We start from the raw sequence: 22138 nt of genomic DNA, 5'->3' as shown, positions 1-22138 counted from the left end.
CAGTAGCAATTCAGCCAAAGAGTTCAGAAAGAGGTGTGGCTGGAGGGAAAATGGGAGGAAAATCCTATATATTACACTTAGCAATGGGTGTTAAATGGGTAGGGCACATAGCCAAACTACATAAATCCATACTCATATGACACCTGCATTGAAAAGCATTACAAACCTACATTCAAAGCCCCTATTTCAAGCTCTTATTTTAATGACAATAGTTGAGGCTTTATAGGTAGCGCTCTCAGCACCACCTAATAGCCAAAACAAAAAAGGGGGGAAAAAAGCACCACCAGGAAGGGCCTTGGGTGGCTGGGATAGCGGGCAGGGATTGTGTACTCTCGACTGCTGTTCCAGCCACCTGATTGGCTGAGCACCCTTCTCTGGGTGCAAATGTAGCATTAATCCCCTCCTTTGGGGACAGACATGTGCAATAACAGGCAGCCAGCACCAGCCTGGCTGGCATGAGAGCAGCAAAGGCCTCCATGATGGCCCCATGGAAGTTACCATCCAGGACTGCCCCTGATTGCAGGGCTTAACTCTATTAGTACATGGCCCACCAGGGTGCTGATAGTCAGTTGAGGCTGAAAACACTAATTGAAAGCTTCTCGCTGACAGGATCGGAGAAGGAAGGAGGAAGCGGGGCTGAGGGGAGAGTTCAGGAGGTAAATAGAGACTTGGTGAGTACGTTGCACTGTGTACAGAGGTATTGAGTTTGGTGGAACAGTGGGTTAACAGGCAGCACAGGTAAGAGCAGGGCTGAAAAATGGAGATGAGGAGACGAAGGCACCAGTCATCAGGAGAAAATGGGCCTGTATACTGAGGCGATGTGCTCCAAGGTGGCGGGCCGACCCTGTATGTAATGGCCCAGCACCCAAGTAAAGGGCACAAGCGCAGTTAGGGTCCCTTAATGGTGGTGGCGGTGATGTTAATTAAAGGGTTGGCATGTGACCGAGGGGCAATTGCCATTAGCACCCGTGCTGTAAATTGCATGCTATATTCACAATTAGCACCCTGGGTGGGGGCACTGGTCATTCAGGAGGCTCAGATCACAGGTTTTACTGTATGGTTCAAGCCTACGTTCCGAGCTGCCTGGGCAGTTATTGCCCCTTCACCAATTAGCACCCGTTAGTTGCCTACACAGGTTCTAAGGGTGTCTTTTTTTTTCCTTTCTTTTAAAAAAAATAACAGTACCTTTCCTGCGTGGCCCGGCACCAGTCTGTGATGCTGTCAGGAAGTCCCTTTTCCATGTTGATGACTGTGACATCATCAACATGAAAACAGACTTCCCGAGAGCAGAATTGGGGGTGCTGGCATGCGCAAGAAAGGTACACTTTATTTTTTTTCTTTTATTTACAAAAAAAGTCACCATTGACACCCCTGTAGGAAACTACACAGGTGCTAATTGGTGAAGAGGGAACGGAAAAGAGAAGGGGGCCCTGACTGCCCAAGCAGCTCAGAACAGGGGCTTGTACCATACAGTACAACCAGCGTTCCAAGCGACCTGATTGGCCTCCGCCCCTATCCTATGCTTAGCTTGACTACATTTTCGGCAACAATTAGAAGCCTGTCATTGATTTGTTTTTGCTTTTTACTGTTTCATGTTGTCCTCATTGTCTTCTCGAAAGAAGAGGAATCCTGACCAGTGGGAACAACTAATCATAGGGCCAATTACTAGACACTCTTGTAATCGTCACCATCACCAACACAAAAAATCCCTGATTGTCATTGCTATGAATGCTGGGCTTAAACTCTGTCCATCTTTGCATCTCCTAATACAAACCATAAAACTCAGCAACACTTGACAGAATATACCAAAAAGTCAGAAACACAGGTGGTTTAATCTTTCAGATGGTTAACCTTATCACTCCTTTTTATTGCATTGCTGCAACGCTGGCAACTCACGTGTCAGAAAGTCGCATCTTTCATTGTCATCAAGTGGGTCTGATCTCAGTGGATGTGTCTCGTTCAGCCTTTACTAAGGGCTCACACACCTCTTGAAACAACATGTCACAAGTGTCATATTTCGATCCTTGTAGGCAGCTGGACAGTAAAGTCTGTCCTTGGAAAGTATTTCTAAGATCTCGTAAACCCTTCATTTATTGTATTCTCTTAAAAGCATTTAGTACATTGCTAACCTTGCCAGACAGCATCCAGAATGCTGCACAAAAAGATCAGAAATACAACACTCTGATAAGTGTAAAAACAAAATTAAGCCAGATCTTAAAATGGCATGGAGAAAACAGACTATGTATTTAAAAGATTGTTTAAAAACACAGTTTCAACTCTTTTCTGAAATTCTGAAGAGGGGAGACCAAATGAAACGATCATTTTGTATTATTATATTTTTAAGCTCTACCCGGGACAGTTTGCATTGAATAAATCTTTTAACTCCATATACATTTTGACTTTGCTGTATAATTATTCTACACGGTCAACTCAGATGTACAATGTTTGTCATTGTTCTGTGTACGTCAATGTCTGGCTGCCTAGGGACATATTTACTTGACCCATCTTCTGACTGCATATGTGATATGTCAATCTTATATGAGCTATTGCTTTCCATTATTTTATGATGACATAAACGCATTGCAATACCTTAGGATATACCTCATTGTGCCATCTTATAATTAAGTGTCTCACAGCACCATGTGATAATGGCATATGCCGCCACACCACTTTATTGTGGAACGAAATCATTAGACCATCTCCTAATACTTAACTTTTTCCCACTACATTAAAGTACTAAACCTAATGTATCCATTTTATGATGAAATATCCCACTGCACAATTTCAGAATGGAATGTTATTTTCAGAAATCTGCAGTATGTCCAGAATTGCCGCTGCTAGATTGATAATTGGAGACAGATGTGAGCCCACATGACTTTAGTCTTATGACAACTTACCCGCAGGCAGACACGGGCATGTGAAAGATCTGTGCATCATCTGTCCGCATACCAGCAATACAAATCGCCATTTTGATCTTCATAATCCACCATTGCATCCCTAGTAGTCATCTGAGAACGGTATCCCGTATGCTGCTCGTCGACCCTTGGTTGCCTCTTCACTGATTGGAGCTTTTGCTTTCTCTGTGGTGAAGAAGCCACTCAGCGTGACTGGCTACGTCCGCCCATTCAGTTCTCAGGCGTTCAGGTGTCTTTCGATCAGTTACTAGGAAGAGACCCGGGCTTTCCTCACAGAGCTAAGCCCGCTTCAAGTGCTCTAGAACGGCATGTCTTGAGTCCCCTTCTTTTCATGATGTATCCCAGGGCAACGTCTTGCAATGGCATTGTATCATTGCACCATTTTAAAATGGATTATAGTGTTGTCCTATCTAGAAGTGGCAACCCCTCCCCCGTAGCCAGTCTTGTGATGGTCCAATGGTGGTCTATCTCACTGCATCATCTTATAATGCGGTGCGTTATTGCCTTCTTTTAATGGCATAGCTTATTGTGATGTCATTGCACCATCCTTTCATGGTTCTTCTCATTTGTCAGTAATATGATGGCATATATAATAGTTACATTTTACCATGGCATATATATCTCACTGTCCCATTGTACAATATTCTGTCTTTCTGTAGCATCTTATTTTTGATCAGAATACATATTTTCACTGTTTTTCATTTGTAGTCATCCTTTAGTTAGCAAACAACGGATGATGATAAGGTTTTGTTCCATTTACAATGCAAATCCCATGACGTTAAAAAAGAACAGATAACAGGACACATGAAAGCCAATCAAACCATCTACCGCTGGTTCCTCGTCTTAACAAAGCACCATTTGACCCCGCAAACCTAGCTAACTTTGAAAATCATCAAACCATCATAGTAAAAAAGCATCAGCATCTGATTCAACCTAAATATCCAAAAGACCCAATTTTGAGTTTAGTGGTACCGTTAAAAACAGGAAGAATTCCAGGTGGAGCATTTTTTTTTTACTGGCCATCAAATCCTACGTCATGCTGTATTTGCTGCATGTGGTGGATATTGGATGTGATATCATCTTATTAGAAAGTCACATGCCTTCAAAGAAAGTCCTCCAATCTTTACCAAGGCGAAGGTAAAAATGAAAAACTGCACCCCATGTTTATTTCCTCTAAAGAAGGCATCTAGAACAGCCATCTGTATCGTTGAAACACTTATTTCTTACAACAAGGAATTTGCCAACTGCTTGAAAAGTTGAAAATCCGATACTGTTTTTGTGTTATATGGAAAAATGTACAACCCTCCACCCACCCCAAGTAGATACCTGGATATTATAAGTCATCTTAGGTTTCGGCCACTGGAAAACGCACAAACCTTGTCTTCATCGGGCATTATTCTGTACATTTTCTTTAGCAAAGGTATGACGATGAAAGCTTAATAGGTGAGGACATCATGGTGATCGGGGAGCAGTGAGAGTGTGCTCTGTGCAGGGTGGGATATTTCAGGGCTGAGCAGTTAGTAATGGCCACCCTCTGCTGCACCCGATGCCCATGAAGCAGCCAATGTAGTCGTAGTATTTAGCACCTTTTAGCACATCATATGTATTGCTCTAGTGGGTAAATAATGTGCCACCACTGGCTTCGTCAATCCTCATCTCACCTTCCTTTGCACACATTGGGCTAATGCACGTTTTCTGAAATGCCGTTTGTGATCAATATCAATTTTCTAAGCAACAACCAATAATAACCCCGCCACAAGGGGTCATGTGTGTCACTAAAGGATATTTCTGGGACGGTGCATAATCTTTGCAGGGGAGATTGAAGTATCTAAAATTGGCCAATAGATGGTGGATTTTACCTAAATAGTTTTAAAAAATGTGTAACTTAAGACATAGCTGTATGTCCTGCTGGCTGGATGGAGGTGACCCACTTCCTTTCTTGAATTGATTGATTTTTTATTTTATCGTGCCACAATTCCACATTGGATAAAATGACCAGAAAAACATCTGTAAAGATATTTATTCACTATTATTTTGTAATTAAGTGTACATGTTACACCACAGTCTGTTTATCTGTCCTCTTGCATCCACTGCAACCTAAGCGCAACTGCAGGCTCCACAATTGCTTGCTCCACGCAGTCTCACTGACCCTGATTCTTTATTTTCTCCATCCAACCAGGTTCTGGCTCGAGATCGTAACTTCCTGGCAGAAAGGATCTGACTCAGTAATTGCTTTGGACGACATGTCGCTCAGTTTGGGTTGTTATCTCACAAGTGAGTCTGTTTTCTAATATTAAGCATTACGTCTTCTCATATACGACATTGACTGTGAAACCAGCATATCAATGGCATGTTGAGGCTCGGCTTATCTGTGAAGGCTTCTGTAATGGCATGACAGGCTGAAAAACGAAGGTTGGGAGAGGTATGGGAGGGTAGGTTGCCCAGAGGATTCCTAGTGGTTTTTGATTCATTCTAAAGCTTCAAGCCATCACTCTTCAGTGTTGCCAAGTTTTGAGTGTGCCTTGTCTTGGATCAAATGCAATTTTGGTTTTATCCTGTTTGCCCTGTTTAAGTAAATAATTGGGTCTCTTGGAAATGATTTGGTGTAGCAAATGTACAAGGCTGTTGCCTTTTAGGACTGACACCAATTCGTGGGAGTGGATAACTCCATGGTTTGTCCAGGTCTACACAAATTCTCTGCTTTAGGCTTTCGTTCGTTCTTTTTTTATTTAATCTTTTTTTATTGTGTTTTTGGTTAACAGATAATCTTACAAATACATTATTAGTAACACATACACAATTATATGACATATCAAAGAAACAACACATAGATAAATCAATTCAAGTACAAGGAAAACTTGTCACAATATGATACAGTGTGAAAGGCATCCTAAAATACACAAACATTAAAATACCCACAACATCTCTGTCTCATCTCCAGCCCATTTCTTGCCTCCACAACCTCCGTGGTTGGCAGAAGAGTGACCCGAAATCTTATCTTAAAAGTGTGCACCTCCTCTTGGGGCAAGGGAGCCTCTTGATGTACTACTCAGTCATACAGGGATTTTTCACACTAGAGTAATACATTAAAAAATCGATAATTCATGGAAATCTCACGTGTTTGACACCAGTCAAGCTCCCATAAGGCCTTTGTTTATCTTATATGCAGGGTCTTCCATAAATATCATTGCCCTATTCACTTAACAGACTATTGAAGTACATTTGATTAACCATGCTGATAAACATTGCACATTTCCATTGTATAATAGAACATTCAAACCACAATACAATACATGTTCTAGAGGCTCCAAGATTTGTTTGAGAAAAGCCAAGGGGCCTGCTTCACAGAAGCATTTTATAATGGTGCAATCCCATAGGGAAATGTTCCATGAATCAGGCCCAAGGACGTGCACTTCATATGAACCGCAATAGAAAGCAAACCCAATTTGTATCTGATACTTGGCACTGTGACACATTTTGTCAATCCCAGCACTCTCCTCGAAATGCACCCTTCCAAGACTTGCCAGTCTTTGTCCCGATAATCTTCTATATCAGTATCATAGAGTAACGCAGGCAGTGCCTTACCTCTGTAATACTTGATAAATGGGGACAATGAAAATGTCCCCTGGTCTGGGCCACATAATGAACACATTTCCTTTTCATCTTGCTAAGATGTTCAGTTTTCCGAGGGCCATTATAGATAGTAAAGCCCAAATAGACATAGCTGTCTATCACATCCAGTTTTGCACCATTGAAACTCCAGGTAAAAGAGAGTTTTTCCCTCCATTACAACATACCTTGGTCTTAGCAGTACTAATAGCTAGATCGTTCAGATCCATTCATTTTGCCAATGCATTAAGGGCTGCTGAAGATCAATCGGCATCTGGTCGAAGATAACCAAATCATCAGCCAGCAACGTCATTTCGCCAAAATGCCTGGTCTAGCGGAAATGAAATCACATGACCCTTGACCTCTGATGACATCACATGAAGTGACATCATGGGAAGCAATGGAACACAACCTTTTACCCCTTGACAAAACAGGAAGTGGCATCACATAGAATTGTTCCTAATTACACTATGAAAAACATGGTTACAATATCACTGTAACGTGATAAACATTTCATACAAGAATGGATCACCATATGTATCGGCCGAAAAAAACATGCTATAACTGCAACTTGCGAAAAGCAAAATATATAGTCCGAAACTGATGCTTATTCTACTCTAAATGCTTTTTGGAGCATTTTGTCTGCATTGTGACTTTGAGGTGTTTAAGAACAGACTAAATCAACGACTCACCCCCTGAAGTGTACCTGAAATAAACCTTTAATTTGTCTAGCAATTATTGTATAGAATTCCAGAAAGACAAATTATTTGTCATTCCTATTCTCTCTTATTTAGGGTCACTGCTTACACTTGTGGAACCCCCTATTTGTTTTAAGAATCCTGAACAAGTAAGTCAGCAGCCACTCTAGAAACAAAGACACACATGGCATTGGCCACAGACCAGGAGCATAGATATATAAAAAGAAAAAAAAAGGTTTATATTTTTTTGTCATTTGTTTTTTAGGGGCAGCAAGGGAGACCACAGGGGTAGCAAGGGAGACCTCAGGGGTTGCAAGGGAGACCCTTGTTGACCCCCAAATTGCATCCTTGTCATCAACGTAGGCAGGAAACTGAAGAGGAATTGAGATAAAGAGGGGAGAAATACATTTGCATTTGAAACATAAGATCACACGTCTGCAAGATACAAGTTGAAGAGTGCTGGTGTGAGGAAACACCCCTGGTGTTCTCCTCTTGCCATACTGACCGGGACAGATAGCATACATTTCCCATCAAGCCTTTCTCTAACTTTGGTCTCACTGAACATTATTCTCAAGATTTCTAAGAGATAAGGGAGAATCCCCCATCCTCCTAGCTTCTCCCAAAGGATGTTTCCATTGACCCTATCAAAAGCTGATGTTAAGTCGACAAATATATAGTTTTTCTTTTCCTGTCTCTTAGTCTTTATCAGAAGGGAGAAGAGAAACATATTTAGCAGTGTTCCCAATCCCTTTGTGAACCCAGGTTGATGTACATCCACTCTCCCCGCAGATGTTGCCCATATGTTCAGTTCCATGAATACTTTTGTTGAGAACATTTTACTACAGGAATCCAAAAGTGCAATGGGTCGATAATTGGCAGGTGACATTTGGTCTCCTTTTTGAAAAATAGGGACCAGAATTGCTGTATGCCAGGAGTACGGGATCATTTTCATTGCTAAGATGTTATTGAACAGTTGAAATAAAATTTCCACCCATAAAAGAGGGACACCTTTAAACACCGCATTCGGTAGCCCGTCAGGGCCAGCCATTCCAGAAACTTCAGCAGCTTTTATTAAAAGGGCAATTTCATCTTTGTCGAATTCCAAGACCCAGACGGTCCCTCAAGGTAAAAGATGACTCCCTTTATCTCTCACCGTGTCCTTGTACATAGTCTGCAAGAACTTCAGCCATAGGTCCTCAGGAACAGGATGTATCTGCGAAGAAACCTGGTGAACAGAGTCATCGTTTACCTAGTTCCAGAATGCTATAAAGTCCCTACTGAGCAGGAGTCTGTGCATTTGCACACCTTCAAGTTGATCAATCCTAGCTTTCTTACCTCACAGCCAGTTTTTAAACTTCTGTCAAAGAGATTGAATTAGCTGCCAAACATGTTCACAATCAGTTTCACAGTTTCTCAAAGTGCGCAGCTGGCACCTTAGGATCCTCTTTTGCTCCTGGATCTCAGCGTCAAAATTTAGCCTCGGACCACTGGCTCCTCTAAGCCCACATAGTTGCTGCCTAGACTTAATTACCACTAGTTTTAATCACAGAAAATGGGAGAAGCTCGTTGCAGAAAAAGTCGCAACAACAGCCTCATCTTCAAGTAAGTTAATACTTTTCTGCAGTGCAAGATCCTATTGAAGAGATTGATAGAAGCGCTATTCCATTTAATTATATTCGATTACCTGCATTATTAACATTTTTGTTGACAACTGAGCAAACATCTCTTTTAGTACAAGGTAAACGAAGTGAACAACTCAAAAGTAAGTGAGCACTTCTATCAGTTTCATGAATATGGAAATCAATACATTTATCATATATGGTCTGAGGTGCAAAATATAATCAATTGTGGAGCCATGAGTATCTGATCTCCATGTCTGCTCTAGCTCCCCCTCTGCAATCTTTAACCTATTAAAATACGAGAAGTTCCAGCTATTCATTAGATGCATCCAACCAATGAAGTTCCCCTTCACCTTCCGATTACCCCTAAGGGCCCCCATACTCGTGCCTCCACAGTAGCAGTTGAAATCACCCACAATGATCACATCATTTTTCTCCTCCCCGGCAAACCATTCATATAAATGTTCATCCATTGTATCAATTACATTGAAATGCTAAACCTCCTTGTGGGTCTAATACAGATTAATAATTAATACATCTTTAAACATGACCTCAGCCTCCTAGGAATACTAGATTACAATGGGAAGAATACCAGGATGGCTACAACCAAGTTGACTGCTTTTCCATTTAAAAGATTTTGAGATGGTGATAACCAACCCGAAGGCCGTCCTAGGGGACCTTGAATTGCAGGTTGAATATAGGTAATGTAACAATCCAATGGAGGGGCCTCCTGCAACCAAACCTCTTGCAAATATATAATATGGAATTTATTTAACTGAACTAGATCTTTCCCCGGCATCAAGAGGTGACTAAAAACCTGGGTGTTCCAGAAGGCCACATCAACACATAAGTCCTATTTCCTATGGCACACTCCACCGCGGGTATACCCTGAGGATGAACAACTTGGCAGCCAATCCCACTCCTTGTCAGCCGAGCGGCTGGCAACAAATGTTTTTTCTATAAAAACTGTTCTAGAATGGGCAGGACCGCGCGTCTGCATATTATCACTCGATTTGCGTGGAACATTATCCAAACCCAATCTTGAACTAGGGACTTCTCGCATAGCAATGTCATAAACCATTATTTGTAGGGCCTCAGGCTCAGATAAAAAATGGCCGGTTAGACCTTTCGATCTGATGTGGAGGAACCACACGTCAGTTTTACAATCATCGGGAAACACAACCAGAGCGATATCACTTGAATAAATATTCCTCAAAGAAGGGATATTTGTGAAAAGATCTAGGACATTCGCCCTGTTCAGTAGTATCCAATTGTTAAAACCAAGTACAAATTCTAAGCACAAAACAGCAAACACACTGTCTTGAGGAGATAGTGGATAAACACCAGGCTCATGAGTAGGCAGTGGAGAGTTTTTACTGGTAGGCACATCCCTGTACCTAGAAGCAGCGGCTGACTTCTGCATTGGTGTCCCCATCTTGCAAATGAATTTGCCAGTATTGCCGCCATATCTAGTCCTTCATCAAGCATTAGTGAGCCTTCAAAATTGCATGTTGCTTGATTCTCAACTGTTACAGGAACTCCTTCCTCATCATCAGAAATTGAGATATCTGGGAGATTATGACTCTGAACGACAGCGGGTGATTTGTTCTACATTCAGCCCGATGAGACATTTAATCCCTGTGTCTTTAGGCTTTTTTATTGGATTTTCCAATGTTACCAATGTTTGGGCCAGGGACAGACTCTTGGTCTTTCTCCTTACTGATCTGCTGCTCTGCTGCTAATTTCAATCTTAACCTTCTCAAGAATTTTCTTGAACCATAATTCTTTTGGAGGCTTCACATATTGAGATTTCTTGGGATACTTACCCTGCAGAGATTTACCAACAGTACATTTGTCACGTCTCAGGACACCAAACTGGTGGGACTGAGAAAAAGCTAGATTATAACCCTCATCAACGTTCACACTGGGGGAATTGTTACCCACCAAAACATTAAAATTCGTTATTGAATACACAACAGGTCGAGTGGAAGCAACAATTTCTAATACACTAGAGAAATCACTATGATCAGTGTTATCACCTCCCGTCCACCATATTATTCGAAATTACACTACTAGCCTCAAAGCAGCCCACTAAACTAGGTTCCATAGAAAGCGGGATAGTAGCAGGAAGAACTTTCACACCCAAACAGCACTGTTTACTAATGACAGGGACACAGGAGGAACCTTACGCAAGGTGTGCGCAGTCATAAACCACTCAATACAGTTAAATTTAGAGTGCAAAGACCTCAGTACTGATTTTACATTGCAAACATCTTGGTTGAGGTTGTGGTAAGACTTCTCCAAAGATTTCAAGACGAAGTTCAAGACAGACTGAGGCGACTCTTCCGTCCCCTTCGATGGAGTTCTGAAGGGCAAAGATTGGAGGTGTCTGTTAGAATCAACACAGCTCAATGCGGAGTCAATTGATCTTCTAAAGTCAGCCAAACATGATCTTCCACTATTCCCTGGCTTACTAGGTATTTGCCTCGAAGGGCTAGAACAATACTCAGACCCCAGTGGCAGAGTTACTTGCCCAAAAAGATACAGAGATATTGTCATGCGCCGCCTCCGCACCTGGCGTCTTTGGCCCCGCTGCCGATTAGGGACTTCCTGATTCCCGTCACGCTGACGCTACGTTCTCTCTATGCGGTCTAGTCTTCGCCGCCGTAGCGCTATTTAACCACTCCTCTCCCTGAGCACAGCGCGTTGCAACCTTCCACGGTCAGCTGCTTTTCCTCGCTGCCGCGGTCTTGCTACACGCAGTTTTACCTTTGGCTCCTCGAGCATTTTTCCTCTTACACTTTCCATCCTAAATACCGGTCCAACTCCGGTCCCAGTTTTTCGTTTCCTCTCTACCTCCATTTTCCTTAGTTCCAGCTCTCTGCCTTTACTTTGTCTTCTTTACCTTTTGGCGTTTTACGCTGAATTACGATTTCCACCTGGTTCCGGTTGCTGCTTTCTCCCATCATTCATCTGCATCACGTCCAGCGGCCATCAGGATACTTACCGGTCCTAGGGGTTTTTTGCCTACTCTGGCTTTTTTCCCCCTTCCTGTCTCTCCCGGGAGGGGGACACGGTCAGGGCGCATTTACACGCTCTCACTGTGGCTTCCTCTTGTGGAAGACACTCTCAACCTAGAAAAAAGGAAAAGGATTATACGGCGCATCGAGCACTCAGTCCAGCTGAAGAGGATTTCGACTCCACAGGTGAGGAGGTTGAAGAGAGAAAGAAGGGTATTACACCAGTGGTGGAATCGGAAGCTGACAGTTTGCAACGCCAACAAACACCAATCATTGCTACTCCTGAGCAAGTGCAGGAACTAATCGCTGCGGTACAAAACCTTTCTCTAGAGATGCAGAATATGAAAACTGAAAACAATCTGTTAAAACAAATGGTGGCAGTAAGGGAGCCCCCCAACACAGACCTGCCCCCTATGCCTTTATCTTCAGGGAAATATGATGGTTCCCCCAAGACCCTAAAAGAATTTCTTGACGCTTGCCGGGTGTATTTTTCCTTCAGAACCCGCACCTACGCCTCAGATCATGCCAAGGTTGGATTCCTGGTGTCTAATATGACAGGGAACGCTCTAGCTTGGGCCACCCCTCTAGTCACCGGAAATGACCCTGTCCTTCAGAATTTCGATGCATTCATTGCTTTCGTTAAACAAACCTTTGAGAGACCTGAAGTCTCAATGGCAGCTGGTGAAGAATTGATGGACATTCGTCAAGGACAGTTTGATGTGCTGTCTTATATCTCCTCATTTAAGAGATTGGCCATGGAGACGGGTTGGTCTGAACAGTCTCAATTTATTTTGTTCCGCAGAGGACTTCGAGAAGAATTAAAAGATGAAATGGCTCACTTTCCTCGGCCTACTTCCCTGCAGGATCTTATGACGGCCGCCCTTCAGATGGAGTTCAGGATGCAAGAAAGGCGGCAAGAAAGAAGAAAAGCACGTACCTCCTTTTCAAGGACCTCCTCACCTCCTTCGGCAGTGCCCAAACCTCAAGATGAGCCCATGCAAATCGGCACTACTCGCCGTTCTTTAACACCTGAGGAAAGAAGGAGGAGAAGGGAACAGGGCCTATGTGCCTACTGTGCCTCTGATCGCCACACGGTGCATACTTGTACTGAACTAACCAAGAAACCGGCGGAAAACGCAAACCCTCGAACCTAGTGGGGACGGGTTATCGAGGGCAATCTTCCAGTCCCTACGTTACTATGTCTATTGATTCCTCGAACCCTTCTGAAGATTCCCGCCTGATGGTTATAACGGTCCAGGTCACTATCAATGGCAGCCCCGTAGAGACGCTGGCTCTCTTGGATTGTGGTGCCGCAGGAAACTTTGCTGACACCCTTTGGGTAGACAAAGTGGGTGCTTCACGGATAGACCGCAGCCACGGTCAGAAAGTAGAAGGAGTAGACGGCACACCTTTGAGTTCAGGACTCATTATTCAGACAACCGAACCCCTTCCTCTGTCTATATTTCAACATTCAGAAGTCATTACTTTTGACATCATTCGAGCAGCCCATTTTCCTCTTATCTTGGGGGTTACCTGGTTGCGACAACATAATCCCCATGTCGACTGGAAGTCTAACACTTTGCAGTTTAATTCCAGCTATTGCCAGACACACTGCTTTAAAGAAGCACATTACCAGGAGGTAAAGATATCACCCACTGTTCTCCCCACGAGTATAGGGGTGCTTTCCATTGACTCGGTATTGGAAGAATACCCTATGGTGTTTGCTGAATCCGCTCCAATGGCATTACCACCTCATAGACCGGAGGACTGCTCTATCGAGCTAATACCTAATGCCCTGGTCCCATTTGGACGAATGTTTACTTTATCCAAGACTGAAAAGGACGCTTTACGAAAATATCTGGATGACAACTTATGCAACGGTCTCATCAGACCCTCTAAATCCCCGGCGGGTGCTCCCTTGTTTTTTATTCCAAAGAGGGATTCTAAGGACCTCAGACCATGCATCGATTACAGGGGACTCAATAAAGTCACTCGTAAGGATAGATATCCCATGCCTCTCATTCCTGACATTTTGGAATCTGTACAGGGAGCAACAGTCTTCTCTAAATTGGATCTGCGCAATGCATATCATTTACTCAGAGTGAGTCCAGGAGATGAATGGAAGACGGCCTTCAGGACACCATTCGGCCTATACGAATACTACGTTATGCCTTTCGGACTGGTCAATGCTCCCGCTATATTCCAAAGGTTCATAGACCGAATATTCTCTGATTTATTGTTTATTTCAGTTGTGGTTTACCTGGACGACATACTTGTTTTTTCACAGTCTATGTCAGAACATCTACTACATCTCACTGAGGTCCTGGAGCGCCTTAAAAAACATCATTTATTGGCCAAACGTGAAAAGTGTGTTTTTGGGGTATCCTCGATCCCGTACTTAGGGTTTATCCTCTCACCACAAGGAGTACAAATGGATCAAAAGAAGGTTGAGGCCATTCTCCATTGGCAGGCTCCTTCCTCAGTCAAAGAAGTTCAGAGATTCCTGGGCCTGGCTAATTTTTATAGGCGTTTCGTGCCAGGTTTTTCCAACACTGTCCTACCAATTACCAATTTGTTAAAGAAGACATCTGTGCCTTTCATTTGGAGCCCACAGGCTGAAGAAAGCTTTCAACTCTTGAAGAAGAGCTTCTGCAGCGCTCCCATCCTGTGCCAGCCAGACCAAAGCAAACCTTTTATTGTTGAGACAGATGCCTCTGCCGCAGCAATAGGAGCAGTTCTACTACAAGAGCATGACAACGCGGAACACCCAATAGCATATCTATCGAAAACTCTCACTCCGAGTCAACGGAATTATTCAGTAATAGAACGTGAACTACTAGCCATGAAAAAAGCCTGTGAAGTATGGAGACACCTCTTTCAAGGGTGCAACCACCCTTTTGTAATCCGGACCGACCATAAGAATTTACAAGTACTACAGTCAATGGATTGCATCAATTCCAGACAAGCCCGGTGGGCGCATTTTTTCTCACAATATGACTTTACCATCACGTATATTCCTGGAAGCCAAAACACTTTGGCAGATGCTCTGTCCAGAAAGGCTTTCTCCTCCCATGTTGCCTCATCCTGCCCGGAAAAGTTGTTTCCCAGGAACCGCATTGTTGCCACTATCTCTTCCCTGTTTCAACGGATAAAAGAAGCTGTCTCCTTACATCCAGAACCTCGCGGCATGATCCAAAAGGATGGTTTGTTCCTGAAGAAACAGAGGATCTGGGTACCATCTAAACCTCTTCAAAAAGACATATTGTCCTGGTGCCATGATCACAAGACAGCAGGCCATAGGGGACAAACCAGCACCTTGGACTTGATTAGTAGAGCTTTTTATTGGCCTAATATGTCTAAAGATGTTAAACATTATGTCAAGTCCTGCAGAGTCTGCTGTCAAAGTAAAAACAACACAAAGAAACCCATAGGTCTACTACAACAAGATGCAATCCCGGAACGACCGTGGAGTCATATATCTACAGATTTCATTGTGGACTTACCTTTGTCCCACGGATGTACATGCATAATGGTGTCCATCGACTCTCTCACCAAGATGGCTCATTTTTCTCCACTTCCTGGTATACCAACTGCCGATGGTATGGCATTAGTATTCATTAAAGATGTGTTTCGACTCCATGGTCTCCCCGACAAGATTGTATCAGATCGAGGAAGCCAATTCGTCTCCAGATTCTGGAAGTCCTTATGCGCCGCTCTTAATATTCAGCGCGCTTTGTCATCAGGATATCATCCCCATACCAATGGGCAGACAGAGCGGTTAAACGCCACATTAGAACAATATTTACGCAGCTACACCAATATGGAACAAGACAACTGGGTGGATATGCTGCCGACAGCGGAGTTCGCATATAATAATGCCAGTCATTCCGCAAGCAAAATGTCTCCATTCTATTGTTCGTATGGCTTTCATCCCCGAGCCATCATTCCACAGTTTTTTTGCAAACCTGCACTCCCGGCGGTAGAAGAGACACTTATCCGAATAAAGGACATCCAAGATAAAGCCAAGTTGAATCTCAGAGATAGCCTCCAGGCTTACAAAAGGCAAGCTGACCGGCACCGGCAGGTTGTACCTGATTGGGAGGTTGGTTCCAAGGTATGGTTATCTACTAAATACCTTCCTAGATGGTCTCGCCCATCTAAACTGTCCCCCAGGTTTATCGGTCCCTATCCCATTTCTGCCAAGATCAATCCAGTGGCCTTCCGCCTTAAGCTGCCACATTCTCTTAGGCGGATTCACCCAGTGTTTCACGCATCTCTTTTGAAGAGTGCCGAACAGTCATTAAGGGCTCGTCCTTTTCCCACTCTTTCTCACTCACCTGATGCTCCTGAGTATGAAGTGTCCGGGTTGATGGACTCCAGATACCGCAAAGGGCGCCTTGAATACCTGGTGCATTGGAAAGGTTATTCACATGCTGAAGACTCTTGGGAACCAATTGCGCACATCCACGCTCCTGTCCTTCTCCGGAAGTTTCACCGTTTGCATCCCGGCAAACCGGGTGGCCTGGGCCTTGGCGGGGGGCATACTGTCATGCGCCGCCTCCGCACCTGGCGTCTTTGGCCCCGCTGCCGATTAGGGACTTCCTGATTCCCGTCACGCTGACGCTACGTTCTCTCTATGCGGTCTAGTCTTCGCCGCCGTAGCGCTATTTAACCACTCCTCTCCCTGAGCACAGCGCGTTGCAACCTTCCACGGTCAGCTGCTTTTCCTCGCTGCCGCGGTCTTGCTACACGCAGTTTTACCTTTGGCTCCTCGAGCATTTTTCCTCTTACACTTTCCATCCTAAATACCGGTCCAACTCCGGTCCCAGTTTTTCGTTTCCTCTCTACCTCCATTTTCCTTAGTTCCAGCTCTCTGCCTTTACTTTGTCTTCTTTACCTTTTGGCGTTTTACGCTGAATTACGATTTCCACCTGGTTCCGGTTGCTGCTTTCTCCCATCATTCATCTGCATCACGTCCAGCGGCCATCAGGATACTTACCGGTCCTAGGGGTTTTTTGCCTACTCTGGCTTTTTTCCCCCTTCCTGTCTCTCCCGGGAGGGGGACACGGTCAGGGCGCATTTACACGCTCTCACTGTGGCTTCCTCTTGTGGAAGACACTCTCAACCTAGAAAAAAGGAAAAGGATTATACGGCGCATCGAGCACTCAGTCCAGCTGAAGAGGATTTCGACTCCACAGGTGAGGAGGTTGAAGAGAGAAAGAAGGGTATTACACCAGTGGTGGAATCGGAAGCTGACAGATATCTCCAAGTCGGCTAGCAATCGCTGATCCGGTACTTTGGGCTTAACCTCTCCCAGTTCCACCATCATACTGGGAGTTAATAATAAGTCCACAGGGAGGCTAGCATGCCTAGCCAGTACTTGTGATAAAATCGGGGCACGAACAGAAATATCAGAAATTAAGTCTGTTCTTAGATGGTCATCAGTGGTAATAAAGGGCACTTCAAGAACCTCTTGCCTTCCAGACTCCCCCGTACTCATATGGTCAGATGCCACCACATCGTAACTGATGATCTTATTGGGGTCCCCCCATCATCAATAGCTGAGAGAGATTAACTTCTGTTTAAAGTGAACCCAGGCATTGCAGATGCGCCCTCCTTACCTAGATTTTCAGCCGGAACACACACTGCCTGGCCACCAATCTTACTGTGTAAAGCATACATAGTGAAAACCACTTACCGCAGATGAACTTTATTACAGCAGCACAAGCAGTGACTGCACAAACTGCACTTCCTCGCTCTTCGCACCTTTCCTGCAGAAGGGAAAGCTTTATGCAGTGATGACCTGCTGGTTGGTAGGCATCCAACACGGTGGTAGTGGTAAAAGTAAATAAACAGCTTCCTGTAGTCCAAAGGAAAATCATCTGCTCCGCAGCGCACCAGCAAAAGTAAATACTCAGCCAGGAGCTCAAGCCAAACCAAACCCCCACATGAAAAGGAGTGCACAAACTACACTTCTTGCACTTTCCGCACTTTCCACGGAAGGGGAAGCTTTATGCAGTGATGACCTGCTGGTTGGTAGACATCCAACACGGTGGTAGTGGTAAAAGTAAATAAACAGCTTCCTGTAGTCCAAAGGAAAATCATCTGCTCCGCACTAGCAAAAGTAAATACTCAGCCAGGAGCTCAAGGCAAACCAAACCTCCACATGAAAAGGAGTGCAAAAACTACACTTCTTGCACTTTGAGTGCTTTGCACGGAAGGGGAAGCTTTATGCAGTGATGACATCCTGATTGGTTGGCGTCCAACACAGTGATAGTGGTGAGATTGAACAAAGGACCTCCTGTAGTCCAAAGGAAAATCCACTCCGCGCTAGCAAAAGTAAATATTCAGCCAAGAGCTCGAGCCAAACCGTTCTGCCACATAAAAAGGAGGACACAAACTGCACTTCCTCGCTCTAGGCTTTCAGTGTACATTTTAGCTCAGAGTCAACCCCACTCAGGTCCGTCTTCACCCTTCACCGTGTCCATCAAAGGAGAGCGCCAGATTAGTAGACACCAACAATAACTTGATGTTTTCCACCTAACTATGCCCAGCGCCCCTTAAGAAGGAAAATATTGGCACTCTGGCTCCAACAACAATGGGAATTGTTCTTTTCTTTTTACAAAGTGATGGTTCACCACACTTAAATAGGCACTGAGTACCCCATTTCTAACTAAAAGGTGGGAACAACTGCTTAACCTCCACCGCATCCGCACCTCCATCCACTAAGAAAATAATCAAGACCCACCAAACTAAAGAACAATTGCTCAGCCATCACCATAGTGGGCATTTGCAAAAGTTATATGGGAATGGGGAAGTGGAAACACTGGCATCATGTGGTAATGCTGCCGGTGTTTCCGCGTCCGTCTGCAGCTGGTGGCGTTACACCGCCAGGTCAGACCTGGCGGTTGTAACACCACACGGCCACAGAACTTGTAGTTAGTCAGTCCGGAAAACGGTGCCGGTACAGTTTTACCGGCACCTTTATATCCGGACTGGCTAACTTGTAATGAGGGCAACTGTCTCCTGAAATACAGCATGGTGATGGCTGGAAGGTTTTGAACGAATCACAACGTCTGGCATTGTTCTGGGCAACTCTCCAGACCATTGTTTGTTAGCCTTCCATGCGATTGCATAAGGGGTGAAACCAGATGCAAATCCGTCCAAGATATACCACACTGATGAGGGTTAATGAGGCCAAAATATCTCTGGGGTTCCATTTGGTTTTGTGCATAATGGATGTGAACAAGCAGTTGGGGCTTGACTGTTTTCTTTGGGGTGGAACCAAACCTGATTTGAATTCTCTTTCCATTTCTGCAAGGGCTTGGCATACTTAAAAAACGATGGTCTGGATGGTGGCTCGGAATAGGGCAGGTGGTTATGATTAATTCAAAACCTTTCAGCTCTCATCCTTCTGTTTTTCGATACTGTCCCCTTTCATCTTTCTTTAGACTCCAAAACTGCTTAGCAGTCTTGGAGAACATGTATAATGGAGAGGTTCTATTGTGACACGGACAAGGGTACTGGTTTACTCTTCTTTATTCCTTTACAAGTTCAGTGAGCATATGTGGGGAACGCCCCCCACCTTCTCACAATGCTCTCCTCTCCCTTAGCTGTCTTTCAAAGAATCAGAACATGGAATCAGAACTATCCTTCTGCGTTCCATGCCTGCCTACACAAAAGGTTTGTCTCTGCTGAAAGGCCACAACTCAACCCATTGGGAGAGCATGATGGGAGAAAATCTGCTTATCCCACAGAGATTTATGGATCTCAGCTCTGGGTCCGATTTTCAATGTGTTTCATTTCCCTTTTGGGAACATGGAATATATAGACTACATGCACATACATCTGTAAATTGAATGCCTCTGGACATATCCCAACCAAAGCAATAACACAGAATGCCATTGGCACTAACAACAATGGATGAAAGAAACTTTATTAATTCAAACTGAGCGAAAAAGGAGATGGCTATTTCAGGTAAGATGTTCCGCAAGCCCACACTTTACATGGTCCATGGCTCAAGGCTATGCACCTTCCCACTTAGCCTCGGTCTGCAATCTAGAATGATCTTCCACCTCGCCATAGCAATTCAACTTACTATTAGTGCAGTCCTGAAAAGTGCCTATTTCTGACTGCTCTGCTTTGGGTCCTCACCCTAGGTCCCAACGCAGGCTTAGTGAAAGCATTAATCATGAGCATGTCTGGCTTCTGGCAGGTTGTGAATATTACCCTGAAGGAAAGTTAGATCAGATGGGTCTGGCAGGTGCAAAATAATACAGCAAGATTTGCACAAGGCCTTCAAAAATTGGACAATGCAAGCACATCTCCATGTGCTTTACACTGTTTCCAAAAAAGAGCATAGCATTCCATTCAGGCTCCTCTTCGCGGCCCTCACGGCACTAGTTTCCGGGTGCATACAGCTTGCTCTCGTGTCTACAATTGCAACCTGGAAATTGAGGCATTCATGCCTGAGATCAATCACCCAGGGCTTAAGAGAAGATGGCAGCCAGCTTACCCCTAATGTAGCTTCATTTGTGCATTATTCTGTTGTCATTATAGGTTACCTACTCTCTGCACCCCGAATTGGGATAATAGTGGCAGGCAGCACCCTGAAACGCAACTTAATAAGTATGTATATGTTCTGAACCATCAGCTAGTTTGCACAATGGTGTGGTTGATGCACCCCTATGTTTTATCCATTCTTGGTATATAAATATATAGGTTGTGCATTACACTGCATCAAGCAATCAGTGAAATAAAAGAAGGACAGTGATCTAACATTCAGTAAAAACAGGGTTGGGCACCTTAGACACCTCTTGACCGTATGGCAATGAGTGCAGGAAACACGAGTAGGATTTTGTGTTGAAATGTTTTCTTTGGACATCTCTGAGTCTCCACTTCACTGCTGTATGCACAAGAATATAAGTTACAAGTGGTAAAAGAAGTAAACATTTAATCAATATGAGAATTGGCATTGGTCAATGGACGTGTCATGGAAGCATGCCTTTGTTTTGGTCCACTGATTACCTGAGAGGGCAAGACTCAAGATCAACATCCTCTTCCTACCGACGAATTGCAGGAACTGTCCTCATCTACCACCAGGAAAAGCTTTCCCACTGACCGCCCCGCTCCATTCTGACAAACACATACACCAGCCCCCCATTATTCCAATCCCTGCAAAAACATCACAATTGGTTGTGCAACGCAACATCGTAAAATCATAGACCAGACTAATATGGCACATCTGCAAAGCCTCCTTGTCCACCAAAATATTTAGAAAAATAAATGAAGTTTCACTTTGCCAAATAAGTAACCCCCTCCTACTACACCAAGATCAGCCTTCCCTACCTGCCTCTGGCTGGTCCTATTGGAGCCTTGTGTTGGTCTGCTACTGAATAGCAGGCTGTGTTTGTAAGCCCCTAAATAGTGCAGTACTGAACCTTGAGTTTGTAATATGTGTGAGATACACCATAAAGAAATACATGTTATCCTCATAAGGCCCACAAAAGGAGTACCATTGACAAGAAGGTCTCTGCACAAACCGTGGTTTTCTGATTACCGAGGCCGAAGCTCCTTACTACTCCACCACCATTGTGACAGCCTCTAACAGGAGCAAAGCCCTCTTTAAAATATTAAAGCATTGTACCAAACCCTGACCCAATTACAGAGGTACCAGCAACTCAGGAAAAGTGTGTCAGAATCAATAAATGTTTTATTGAAAAAATAGACAAAATCCAAGAGACCCTCAAATCAACCTCACAGCATTAGCGTCCCCTGCAGCCCGGCATGCACACTGCCCCCCTGGACCAAATTCTCTCTCTATCTCCCCTGGATCTCCTAAATATGATTGCATCCCTCAACTTCTTACTATGATGATATAATCCTGGCCTCCATCATTATGCAATTGACAGGCCCGAGGCTCAATGCGCTCTTCAGAATCACTGACGCGTTCTTCTATCGCAGAAGGGTCATTTCATTGTTGGCAAAATCTTGGAAAAAGTGGTTGCTACATAACTACTCGCCATTATCGAACAACTCCTCCTGAATGATTATCAATCAGTGTTCCTCCCCAAGTGTAGCATTGATACAGCCACCATCCAGGTGGTGGATAATGCTCCCCATTTCATGGATAAGGGCGACTCATGCCTCCTCACCCTCCTTCACCTCTCAGCTGCATTCCACACTGCCGACCACCACATCCTTCTCTCCCTCCCTGCTGACAGGATGGGATTCTTTGGTGCTGTCCTGAATTAGTTTACCTCCTTCCTCTCAGGCAA

General features: G+C 44.2%; 1 protein-coding gene across 1 annotated transcript in view; it reads left to right on the top strand.

Annotated features, from left to right (window-relative positions):
- The window catches only part of ALK (ALK receptor tyrosine kinase), a 3554133-nt gene that overhangs the window by 2815600 nt on the left and 716395 nt on the right, over window positions 1-22138 (top strand). Inside the window, exon 10 of the mRNA XM_069608653.1 lies at window positions 5095-5189. Coding sequence (XP_069464754.1) covers window positions 5095-5189 — 95 coding nt within the window. The remainder of the gene's footprint in view (window positions 1-5094; window positions 5190-22138) is intronic.

The sequence above is a fragment of the Ambystoma mexicanum genome, chromosome 4q, assembly GCF_040938575.1.
Source record: "Ambystoma mexicanum isolate Mex_15411 chromosome 4q, UKY_AmexF1_1, whole genome shotgun sequence".
NCBI classification, from domain to species: Eukaryota; Metazoa; Chordata; class Amphibia; order Caudata; family Ambystomatidae; genus Ambystoma; species Ambystoma mexicanum.
The sequence above is the reverse complement of the archived record's forward strand: the minus strand, read 5'-3'. Positions and strand labels throughout refer to the sequence as shown.